We start from the raw sequence: 13,836 nt of genomic DNA, 5'->3' as shown, positions 1-13,836 counted from the left end.
TTTTTTGGCAAAATCGGCATCTTCTGTAAGTCGATCGCAGGCCCACTCAGCGAAGCGAAAACGCATTGGATGGTCAGTTGGCTTCAACTCCTGAACCAATTGGACTTTGTATGGCGTCATACCAAGGTCTTTATGCAAAATTCGTCTCAATGATGTCTCCGAAATGTTCAATTGTTGAGAACGACGGTGAATTGATGTTGATGGCGCTTCACGCACACTTTCTGCCACAACATCGATATTCTCGGGTGTACGCACTGTTTTTGGCTTTTCACGCTTTGGTTTATCGATGAGGATGCCAGTTTCTTTCACTTTTTTCACAAGATAACGAACATACGGAGCTGACGGTGCTTCTCTTCTTCCATAAACCGTACGCAATTTTCGCACACATTCTGCAACATTACCATGATTTTCAAAGTAATGTCGCAATATTTCCCAGCGTTGTTCAAGCGTATACACAACCATATTCGCTCAGCGGAAGGATAAAACTAATTATCTGTCAAATCAGACATGAGCTAAGTGTTACCATTCACGAAATAAGCACTAGTTGAAAAAAAAAACTTTAGATGGCGGACCCTATACTACTACTACCATCACGCCGTTTCCCCGCAGGGGTAGGCAGAGAGGATGGAACGCCACACTCTTCTGTCCTGACATACACTCCTAGCCTCCTTCACATCCATACATCTAGTCATACATGCCCTCCGATTGCGCAGACTTTTGACATCGCCAGATTTTAGGTTCTGATTGATCTGATCGTGCCAAGTCTTTTTCGGTCGTCCACGTTCTGTTTTCCCTCTCACATTCGCCACATATATTTTCTTAGTCATTCTCTCGCTATCCATTCGCTCCACATGTCCATACCATTGCAAAGAGCTCTTTCTAATCTTTTCAATTATTCCTCGTTCAGCCTTACATTCCTTTCTTATATCGTCGTTTTTAATTCTGTCATACAATGATTTTCCACACATTCGTCTGAGGGAGCGCATTTCAACAGCATTCACTCTGCTTTCATCCTTCAATGAAAAATCATGAAAAATCAAGTTTTTTGATATATGACGTTGTTGAAAGGAGTGAGCAATATGTAGATCATATGATATCTGCATGTGGTCCATACTTGCATGACTCATGATATAACTTACTTATTCTTATCCTCTCCCTATGTGGATCTATATGGAGTCCACAAACTGCCTCCTGGCTCTTCTATCGGCTGCCAGCTCCCTTTCATCCTCCCAAGTCAGGTCCGCGTTCCGAAGTTCCGACGAGAACTGCATTGGACGTCATGGGCCGTGAGAACGTGATGAACCCTTTGAAAGAGTCAAAGGTTATAGCGGCTCTCGGGAGGCATGCAAAGTACATGGCCTAGCCAACTAAATCGCATTTTCTACACGACATATTACTCGTCCTCTCATCTTTTAAAAAAATGCTATTGCTATTCTCCTTTTCCTCCTCTATTTCCTTTTCTATATAGCAGTAATGTCCTTCATATTTATCTCTTGAACTCACCTTAAATTTAAATTACGTACGTTATAAAAATATTTATAATGTATGTCAATTATATTACTTGTCCGTCTCCGTAGTGTAATGGTCAGCACGCTCGGCTAACGTTCTGGGGGTCTCGGGTTCGATTCCCAGAGGGGGGTCTAATAAATATAAGTGATTTTTTCACTTTAATTTTTATTGAATATTACCTGAAGTGGAGGGCTGATCACCTTTCCTTTCCTTCGTGTGTTAACGATCAAGATAACACTGCGTTTATATGATGCAGTGCCCTATGCACCATTAGGATGCGGATAAGGGTTCGAATGTCAATTATCTAATATGTAGGTAGTAGGTATATTGATGTGTGAAAGCTATTTTTTCTGATGGTATATTACAATGGACCGAAATGAATTAACTATGTAGTATACATAGATAACAATAAAATTACTTTTGTACATTAATTTTTAACGACATTTTAAAACCATTTGTTGATCCGTACTGTCAGGAGTTAAGATATGTGTAATAAGTACATATTCAGCATTTGCTCATGGCATATCATTTGCGTTCCTTCATATTATGTCACTTTGTCGATTTGATATTAAGAGGACGCTACCGGTTTAAATTTACCGGCGAAAAATGTAAATTTTATATCCTATTCCATATCCTTAAATGAACACACCAATATATGAAGCGTTTTTTGATAAAAAAAAATATTTACGCATTTAAAAACGAAATTTTATTATTATTTGATTAAGAGCTGGCTGTATTGCAGGGGAGATTATATATACCTACATTAATGAGTAGAGCTAGACAAATATAGTCTCAAATGTATGTAATAGTTATTTGAGGAATTTTTAGTTACTTGATGGCATCTTGTATACGAATATTACGCAAGAATGTAAACGGTAAAATGCATAATTCTAGAGGTTACTGAGTATTAAATTTATGTGAAAGTACGAAAAAGAACCAAGGATAGCTAGATACTAACTATACCTATTTGATATTTACCCATAATAATTTAAGCATTTATCACTTACTTTACAGATATTACGAAAGACGGTATATTGATGTGAACACTGGGCATTAGACGATTAACCAAGCATTAAATAATAAAAAAATCATTTCCGTTTAAGCTTCTGTATTATGTGCAATAAGATTAATATGATGGCGTAAAATGATGATATTTTATTATATTTATTGTTATTAAAAAAAAATAAAGTCATCACTTAAAAAAATGTATATTTACTCATACGGTTTTCATCATAATGAAGTTTACCATTTTGTATTTACAATAATGCGTTCTGTCTGGATTTTTCCGATCTATTCATTTCCACGCACGTCCATTATACAATAAATTATATCGCTTTTATAAATGGATCCACTATTTAATAATTTTACAGAAAATAAAAAAATTCATAGTGGGAGTAGGATAACTTAAGCTTAACAGCAAAATACTCTCCTTAAAAAGTTCCTTTCACTAAACGTGGTAGATGTTTGATTTTGTTTGATCCGTTTCTGCCCTTTTCTTGATCCTGTGGTTCTATTAATGTTTTCGTGCATAATTAGTATTTTGTGTCTCCTGTAATTTGTATTAGTAATTTTTCAATGCATATGTAAATAATGTTTTTATGTATGTAGTTGTTTGACTGTCATGAGATGCAAGCTGTTGAATATTTGCTCAGTTGAAGTCTGTCTTATTTTCATTACTGATTTTTATGTAACATTAACACATTTAATATAGCGTCACTCGTACTATCCCATTCAATAATTCCACACCGTAAAAAAGACTAACCAACATTTCATATTTTTTCACTTATTATTTTGTATTTAGGATGTTATGTTTTAAATATGCACGTAGGTTGTTAAGTAGGATGCAAACATAAGTTGTTTTGTTGGTCATTGTTTTCGGTACGTTTGTAGGCGCCATTGTCAGAACATTTTATTTGACAGAATAAAAATGGCCATAAAATGTTCAAAAGTATACAATTGTGACAACACATATCGCTCACTCCTTTCAAGAACGTCATAAATCAAAAAACTTGATTTTTCAGGAGAACGTTTTTAAAGTTTAAAAATATAATACAATGTATTAAAAATAAATATCAAGCCACTTATTGAACTTTTTACTGTGCAACAGATCTTTTTAGGTGAAACCTGAAGGTTCTTTCTCCATTTGAAAAATATTTAGTATATTTCAAAAAATAATTAAACAATACCTTTTCTTCAAAATGCATAAACAACACTTTATGCCCTGTAAATATTAAGTTAAAAATATGCCGCTTTTGCTGGGATATAGTACATTTTCTGGGCATTCCGAAAACATGCACAACTGAAAATTGTCGATTTTTGATTTATGACGTTCTTGAAAGGAGTGAGCGATATAATAAAATTGAAATCATGTCCTTATTTTTTATGAGAGTTAAGTGAATGGAAAGTTGATTCTGAAAAAGGGCAATATGACTGATGGGTGTATGGTGTGTATGTACTTTACGGAAGTGGAACCAAACCGGTTTGAAGCCGGAAATTGTATTCGGAAATACTCGTTGGTACAGTTTACCCGACCTTCTGTAGAATGATACATTGCACTCAGGAATAAGAAATGTATTTATTTTATTAAATACGTCAATGAAAGAATCATAGTCCATAAAAAATATATACAAACCTTTTTTAACTAATTTCGTGGAATCAACTACAAACAAGCAATATCTATTGTTTTTTTCAGAAAAGGATCATTCTGTGAAAACAAAGATAATCCAGGCTGACTTCAGTGAAGGAGAATCAGTGTACAAAAATATTGAAGAACTGTTGCAAGACACTCAAATTGGAATTTTAGGTACGTAATAGTTTTATTTGAAATCTATGGTATGCAGTGGCGTGCAAACAATAATATTTAAAAAATAAATAAAAATAAGATTTAGGTAGATCTGGGTAGATTACGCGTTTTAAAAAGACACCCTTATTTAGCTATCATGGCAAAGTTAAAAAGAATTCTAAGTATTTTAAATTTTTTATTTAAATAAATGTTTTTTATATTCTAATATTCTGTACATAATTCATACGCAAATTATGATACAACTAGAAGCCTGAAGATTAAAGACCAAAAAAGCATTTTTTTGTAATATTGATCGTTTGACTTTGTGTAGGTGACTTTTATTTCGTAAAGGAATAAAATAAATTTTGCAAATTCTGCGCAGTTTTCAAACGTCCTACAAAAATATCTATATTTTCCTCTTACATATATTCGATTCACCTTTTTTTCCCCTCATATTTTCAAATTCGAGGATTGACTATAGCGCATCGTATTTAAATGCATAATTTTGGCAATAATAAAAAATATTTTTAGATAATCGTGCATATAAGTGAACACCATAAACAAAATTTATGTATTTCTTTATATTTGCGTGTAAAAATACAGTCCATTGGGATAATCAATGTGTTTTTGTTGTAAATTAATGACAATGTCGAATATAATTTTTTTTTGTAAACAACTCAAAATAAAAGTGCCTTGGTAGTAATATATAAATATAATAATAAAACACTCGTATAATGCCACTTTTAAGTTTATTAAGTTGTGTCGGGTTGTGGTCCCGTGGTTAGTGTCGTGGACTCTTAAATCAGAGTTCCTAGGTTCGAACCCACTCTACCACAATTTGATACCTATTTCTAATAATGAGCCGCTTAGGCTCACAGAAATAGTATAAAATTAAAATATTTAAACATCATTAAATAAAGATTATTAGTTTTTGGGAAATACAGTCGTTCTCATTAGCTTGTGAAAATGGACACTTTTATACGCATTAAAAAAATATTTTTTGGTTTGTTTGATAATAACATTAATAAATACGAGATTATTTTCATAGTGAGAGTTTGTGTTTTTACCTTTTGATGAGAACATCCATAGTTTTCGAAACTAGTCGTGTTTACATCAATAAACTCAAATATTTTAAAGTTATTACGAATATACTGGCACAATGTTTTTATTTCTTGGGCAGAGAAGATATACATTGAATTTTGCTTCGGACTATCGTATGTATCGAACACTTATATTCATATATCTAATTTCTACGTATAACAATACTTATGCACATCTTATTATAAGCTAAAATTTATTGACAGTGGCTGATCTGTCAACAAACTCGGCTTACAACATTTTGAGTGTGCTCGAATTCTTGTTCACAAATATGGATTATCTCCAATTACAGTAGTTATTTTTCATATTCTTTTTTGACATCTCAACATGAAGAATTCATCTCACGTAATTCTCTAGCGTAATTCGTTTCAAGCACTATGTTCCGAAATTGAACCATATATATAAAATATAGAACTTCCAAGAATTTGAAAAGTGTGGTTGTCAATAATGGGTAGAATTGGTGAATGTTACACGTGTGTAAAGTGATCACTGAAACCAGCCTATGACGTTCGTAAGCCCCGTAAATCCATATTTTTCTTCATCTATGTTGAGATGTCAATAAATAATATGAAAAACTTGGCTTACACCGTATTTAATATCGACATTACAAAGTTGGTTGTTGGAATTAAAATAAACGATAGTTTTTTAAATCGAATCCCTGCATATGTGCATATGTATGTATTATATAATATATGGAAATTAAGGAATTAGATTATTTTCAGTGAATAATGTTGGCAAGCAGTACGCCTACCCCATGTACCTGAATGAAGTCCCGGACAAGGAGCTGTGGGACATTATCAATATCAATGTTGGAGCAGTCACTATGATGACGAAGATGGTGCTACCACAGATGAAGGCGAGAGGGAAAGGTGCCATAGTCAATGTTTCTTCTGGAGCCGAGCTACAACCGTTGCCATTGATGACTGTCTATGGTGCCACAAAGGTATCATGAACCAACTATATTATATTTTATTTATCGTTTTAAATAACGACATACAGATATATTGTACTTCAATGCGTAAAGAGGAAAAAATGGAAAAAATTATATTTTAAAATATTTATATATATATATATATATATATATATATATATATATATATATATATATATATATATATATATATATATATATATATATATATATATATATATATATATATATATATATATATATATATATATATATATATATATATATATATATATATATATATATATATATATATATATATATATATATATATTTATATATATGTTTTGCATATATTACAAAGACTTTATCGTTGCATTTTTTTATATTAAAACAGATACATTCCTTTCCAAATATATTATATGCAATTACTTGCTTTACCCGGCCACGCGTCACTGTGGCTCAATCAGATTAAATGAAAAGAAAGAAAATAGGAAGCATACATTTCTAATATGCATAATTTCACAATACTTGTATAACAATGAAAATATGAAAAATCTTTGAAACAACAAAGGAATCGAAAATTTTGAAAATGCTAAGTGACAGCAACTGGCAAGAAGCAGTCTGTCCACCATGGTATTGCGTGAGTTTCTGTTACGTTTAACAGATGGCGCGGCCATTACGGTAAAAAAAGTCCCTTTCACAGATAAAAACACCAATTGTAAAATACATAGATGTATAAAAATAATAAATTATTTGAATGCAACATTTTGTGAAAACTTCAAAGCAATCGACAAATTACTAGACGAGATTTAAAATTTTGAACAAACGAACATTTTTATTATTTGTATTATGGATAATGAGAAACAAAATAATTTTACATTGGTGTGAGGCGACCTTCTATTGCTAACATATTCATTATACTTTACTTAAGAATCATCCTTATGGGGTAACGGTGTTTACTACAAAATGAAATAGGAAATTCTTCTTTTATGGGACTAAAATTTAATGTCATTTTTAAAGAGAAATATTTGTCCTTTTATATGTACATACAAGTATATTAATTTAATGCTTTTTATATTAGCCTAAGTAATTATTAAAAATATGAATTAAATTGTGGAAGAGTGCGTTCGATTCCTGAAATTCTAATTTAGAATCCACGATACTAACTACCGGACCACAACTCATTTACATAATATGCATATGAATATAGCAAATCCTTCTTATAGCTAATTTTTTGTTATTCCTATAAAAAAAGCATTATTTAATATGTTAAACAAGCATACAATAAGAGTCTTATATATTTATATATGTATATTTTAATACGTTTGAAAATTCTCTTATATTATTAGTGCGTAGTAAAAAACAAATAAATAATTTAGCAATTATTTTTGGCACACCTTTGCACATTGGCTGTGAGTAGAATAAAACATGTTATATAATTAATTCAAGTCGTTTTTACGATGCGGTTGAAGAAATGTGTTATTATCTACTTAAGCGTCATAGATTTTCTAAAATGTAATACAATAAAGGTTAAACGCCAAGGTTACAGAAATGTCTTTAGTAAACAATGCTATAAGAGTGATCAAATCAATGCTATAAGAGTGATCAAGTTTAAGGAATGTTTTTATATTTTTATTTTATATCAGCTTCACCTGGCCACGTGTTTATTTTGGTAGAACCGGTTGAATAAAAAATAAAGCACACATTTGTAATATGTTTAATTTAATGCTTATGAAGCAGTGAAAATGCGAGTAATCTATGGTTGGATTTGGAAAGATTTTATTTAGCAGAGACCCTTTGAAAAAATCGGGGTTTGGATCTTGCGTATGGTACATCCAAAACGGTGTCTGTTAAACAAAATCTTTCCCAAATCATCCATAGATGGATCCAGTGAATCCACATGTACTGTGTCATGTGATTTATGTAAGAGTTCCAAAAATTTGAGTAGTGTGGTTGTCAAGGTTTTGTCCGCCTCCGTAGTGTATTGGTCAGCATGCTCGGCTACCGTTCTGGATGTCCCGGGTTCGATTCCCAGCGGGGGGTTAAATAAATATAAGTGATTTTTCACTCTGATATTAATTCAATATTACCCTGGACTGGTACCTGAAGCGGAAGGCTGATCACCTTTCCTTCATGTGTTAATGATCAAGATAACACTGCGTTTATATGAAGCTTTGCCCTATGCACCATTGGGGTGTGGATAAGGTTTTTTTATGAATTTAAAGTCAAATTACTGTCAAATCAATTGATGATAATATCATAAATATTTGGATTTATTTGAAATATTGTGTTAGTATATTTTTGACGTTATTTTCGCAGACTTACATTAAGTCGTTCACGGCCGCCATCCGGCACGAGTACAGCAAGTTCGGCATCACGGTGCAGCACCTCTCTCCGCTGTTCGTGTCCACCAAGATGAACGCCTTCTCCGAGCGACTCATGTCCTCCAACCTGTTCGTGCCCGACGCGGAGACCTACTCCCGGCACGCGGTGGCCACCCTCGGCAGGACCGACTGCACCACGGGCTACTGGGCGCACGGCATTCAGGTAACTGCCTATTCACATTCATGAATACCGATTGGCTACCGTCTCTTAAGGGTGAATTTTCAAATATTTGGGTATTGTAATGCAGTCGTGTAACAATATGTTCATTTTATTTTTTGAGGTATACAAATCCATATTTTTCATATGATCTTGTTACGAAGAACGAATCCTATAACTACTCTTTTATTCAATCCTTTTCCCTCCATTTTGATCCTTCGTATTTAATTTTATATCATACTCTTGTACCATACAGTTATACCATACTGCTTTAAAGTAATTTAACCTTTACATTGTTCTAATAAGGAAAAATTTCAATAATATAGAAATATCCGTGGTTATTAGTGGGTTTTACTGAGGAAAAAATATTTTTTTACCTCATTCCTCATAACTGAAGAGTGTGAATTTTTCCGAAGGAGAATTTAAGAAGTTTTACTAATCCTGTAAAACCTTGAAACCAATAAATTTGCGCCGATTTTCCTTCTCCGTCCACAAATCTCGAAAATGAAATATAAAAAATTAATTCATGCACACAAATATTTTTTAGGGACCTGATGATCTTTTCTTTTTTCAAAAACGTCGCGATGGGTGTCGAAAAATAATGCCAACGCTACTTTACATAATATGTACCATATATTTGAATGGTAATTAGATGTAAATTACTTTGAAATTATTATCAAAATTTATTGGATAATTTAATATATTTTTTAGTAGTTTTAGTATTTTAAAGCCCCTTTTTAGTATTTTCTTAGCATTAAAGAAATGTAATGAAAAAATATTTTAATAATTTTTTAAAACTCCCTTTACTTTCAATAACGCCTTTATTTTCTATTTTTTATTACAAAAACTGTGTTTTAAGCAACAGCAAGAAAAATACGTTAAATTTTACCTGGGTTTTAAGAAAATTAAGTTGCGATTTATCGTATATTGGGCCTACAATATATTATACACAAATAAAAAAAAACAACGCAAAATATTTTTGGAGTTACAAAAATTGTTCAATACCAGAGATTATCATGCCGTTAACCTGCTTAGTGTAGCGGAAAAATGCGGAGGAGGAGTCGTTCTTCATGTGCGGCGCTGAATGCCGACGTGACGCCGCGCGCCGCGCGCTGTGACGCCGCCTCGCCGACGCGCACAGGCGCCGTGGTGCTAATTTACTTGGCAATGATATTTCTAATCTAGCGACTTACTTCAAAAGAATAGATAAAATAAATGCAGGCGATGATTAAAGACACACAAAAATTCTAATAAAATGTTTATTTTGAGGAAAAGCTCTCAATATAAGACATTATAGTACGTACATACATCTTGCTGGTTCACAAGCAAGATGTATCTACGTACTTAATACGTACTCCTCGTATTTTAACACGCGGGGTGGTTTTGCATTATTATTGGGTAAATATTTATTGCGTAGTAAGAATCATTGCAAAAATAACAATTGTCGTTAGAAATTCCTTTAATATTTCTTTCCATTTTGATTTTTTATTTTATTTTTATATATTTGTTAGTTGCCTTATAAAATTTTCTAACGTAATGCCTACATAATGATGTACAAGGATTTATAGCATATTTAGTTTATATCTTTTAAAATTAAAGTGGATAGGTATAGTTCAAAATAAAGTTGACTCCTGAAAAAACAAAAGATACAACAATACAATAGACACAATGGATTCAGTATCTTACATCAATCAAGATCCGTCACATAGTTCATTTATTTGTCATATTCGTCTTGTCACATTTTCCATATGAATGATCAAATCCGATAAATCCTTATGTCCCATTGCCTCATCAATTTTTGTCAACTGAATACTCCCTTTGCACATTCGGTTTCCAATTTAAATCTCTCCCTTTCAAAAATTGGACATACCCACACCAATTGCGGGACATCCTGTAATAACGTGCCATCACATTCACAAGCAGAATCTTGTCTAATTCCAAAAAGGAAGAAATATTGTCGAAACGCAAAAGTCGGTTTGTAAAAAAATCAGCTTAGGATCTTGCATACATCCAAAAAAATGAGTCTGTGCTAAATATATGCTTTCCGATCCAACGTTGGGTCTAGTGAACTCACATGTATAGTATCATAAGATTAATTTTTCACATAAAAAAAAAATTATGGTATATGCAGGAGTTCCAAAAATTTGAGTAGTATGGTTGTCAATCATGGGTCTGATTGATTACCTTACATTCGAATGATTAATGATCTAGTAGATATCGTATGAACCGACGCGATACTCTATGCACTATTTGAGTTCGGATAGTGGTTGCAAAAGGTTCATAAGTTTATTGCAATACGTATTAATACGTTTTTATTAGTCGTAATTTAAAAGAAAATGTCATTCATAATATGCCTCCAAAATTATCTCACTCTTTCTAAAATACAACTGAAGAATGCTATGAAAATAGAAATTAAGTATGTATACACAAATGTTTTTAACTAGGTATATAAATATATCAGTTTTCAGTCCACTGTGGAATTCGGAAACATAAATTTCAGGTTATGACGTCACGTATTGTAAAGAACACTTCTGAAATATTATTTCAGAGAATAAATATGAAAATCTATTGCTTATAAGAAGTTAAATTTGATCTATGTAAAATAATATATTCTAATATTAGAAATAAGTTTTGTATTTACATTTCTTGGTGGTACTTCATTTAATATAATAAAATAGTAATTATGTATATAGTTTTTTCAACATACATTTTATTTGATCAGTGACTATCAAATTGTTAATTGAATTTATCAAAAATAATTACGCTTTTTTTTCTTTTTTCAGTACTTTTTCATCGCTCTTCCTCCAGTTTGGGTGAGGATTCTGATTGGAGGAAATATGAACGAGAGCTTCCGAGAAGAGTACTTCAGTAAAGTGAAGTGCAAATAAGTGTGGCTTTAATATTTTTTTGAATACTTAACTAAGTAGATAGTGACGTATTGATAAACCTGCCATGCAAGATATGTAACTATTACGCCCATTAGGTATTTAAACGCTTTTGTAGTCTGAAGCTCTATTTAATACAACATTATATGTTAGGGAATATGTTTCATATTGCTATTGTACCATTTACCAGAAGCATTTCGTTTTTCATCATTAGCCTAGTATTAAAACTTGTGGAAAAAATGTAAAGAATGTCCGACGAAATATTTAAAATTAAGGATTTTTAAGAGAAGTGTCGCAAAATCAGAGTCAGATTTTCTGGATTTGAATCCAATCTACCACAATTTTATACTTTAAAAAAATAATGAACCGCTTATGCTCATAAAAAGTATGATATTGAAATATTTGTGTGGATATAATATATAATATTATAAAAACGCCTATATTTCTCTTTTTAATACATAAAAAATATAAAGTTTATGCTTTAGAAATGAGCAGCATACGATAGCTGTATAATTCAGATGTTTTTATTTTATTTGCTTATGCTATGTAATGGTCAGGAATGTTCCTTGCGTATGCGGCAAAGGCTCACCTTACGGTTGGATTTTTATACACCTGCTCAAAGAGCGAGTTTGTAATCCATATGACAAGTGATTTTCCAAAAATTCTATCCAGATTGTGGCTCGGAAAATTAAGGCTAACTAGTTTAACAATCAATACAACAATCCGCTAACGATAAAGACTCGTTAGGTTCCTCTGAAAGTTTTCCCCTGTAGTTTCCCAATTGATTTATTTTCATTGTTATTTTTCGTTATTATTTTATATTTAAAGCTGTGTTTTGTACGTACTTTATGTACTTTGGTACTCATTAAAGCTATGTAGATAAATCTGGCACCATTGAATTCATTATTTATGCTAAAAATACTTTGTGAGAAACCAATATTGTTTTTCCATCAATTTGATTATGCAAAATCTTACAAACGAGTAGGTATTATATTCGTATTATCTATGTATTATGCATATTTTTTTTACAAAAAATAATTCTTAGTAGGTTTTTTTGGATTAAGTTTACTTAAATAAAATATTTAATATTGGTACCAATATTCGAATTTTACATAAGGCGATTATGATAGAGATTAAAGTAAATAGCAGACATAACGAAAAATAAAGTTATTTATTTAAATATATACACACACACATAAATAAGGTTTATTTAATTAAATCAATTTTTATTTTACAACTGTATTTTTACCTACGGTTTAAGAAATTATTAATTTCATATAATCTAATTCCACTTTAGTATACCATGGTCCAAGCATCCCATATATATATATATATATATATATATATATATGTATATATATATATATATATATATATATATATATATATATATATATATATATATATATATATATATATATATATATATATATATATATATATATATATATATATATATATATATATATATATATATATATATATATGAGGGGACCGCATCCACTATGCGGTCCCCTCATATATATATATATATATATATATATATATATATATATATATATATATATATATATATATATATATATATATATATATATATATATATGAGGGGACCGCATCCACTATGCCAATATTGAATTAATATTTTTTTTACATATATTATTTTCAATCGCAATCAGTGTTATTATTTGAAGGATTTTATTTTATTTTTCTTAACTGTTATTAGTTGATCTTATCGAATAAAAAGTACAAACAAGATTTCACTATTCCATCAATAAACTTTCATTATTACATTATTTTATGATTATTATAATACTATAATTAAAATTACATTACTTTAACTATAAACGAATGAAAATATTTATTTGTAAAATACATCAGATTTGTAACATATTATTTTTTATTTATATATGATACTTATGTTAAGTGTGGTAAATTATGTATTAGATACTTATGTGGTTTTTGTAAACTGGACCTAAGGTATAATTTAGTAAAATGGTTGACAGTGTCATATTAAGAAATATTGTGAGATAATTATAAAATCATTTTAATATGAATAAAGCACATGTATAAACATAAATCGTTTCATCATTAGCGTACTTACTGAT

General features: G+C 30.8%; 1 protein-coding gene across 1 annotated transcript in view; it reads left to right on the top strand.

Annotated features, from left to right (window-relative positions):
* LOC148311986 (inactive hydroxysteroid dehydrogenase-like protein 1) overlaps positions 1 to 12,241 on the top strand; it is a 39,975-nt gene extending 27,734 nt beyond the window's left edge. Inside the window, exons 3-6 of the mRNA XM_088278023.1 lie at positions 4,202 to 4,312; positions 6,112 to 6,332; positions 8,622 to 8,849; positions 11,627 to 12,241. Of these exons, the coding sequence (XP_088134149.1) occupies positions 4,202 to 4,312; positions 6,112 to 6,332; positions 8,622 to 8,849; positions 11,627 to 11,731 (665 nt within the window). The 3' untranslated portion in view covers positions 11,732 to 12,241. The remainder of the gene's footprint in view (positions 1 to 4,201; positions 4,313 to 6,111; positions 6,333 to 8,621; positions 8,850 to 11,626) is intronic.
* Positions 12,242 to 13,836: the final 1,595 nt, after the last annotated feature.

This window comes from Brachycentrus maculatus, unplaced genomic scaffold (assembly GCF_059751285.1).
Source record: "Brachycentrus maculatus isolate JH-2025_06_01 unplaced genomic scaffold, ASM5975128v1 h1tg000054l, whole genome shotgun sequence".
Lineage (NCBI taxonomy): Eukaryota > Metazoa > Arthropoda > Insecta > Trichoptera > Brachycentridae > Brachycentrus > Brachycentrus maculatus.
The sequence above is the reverse complement of the archived record's forward strand: the minus strand, read 5'-3'. Positions and strand labels throughout refer to the sequence as shown.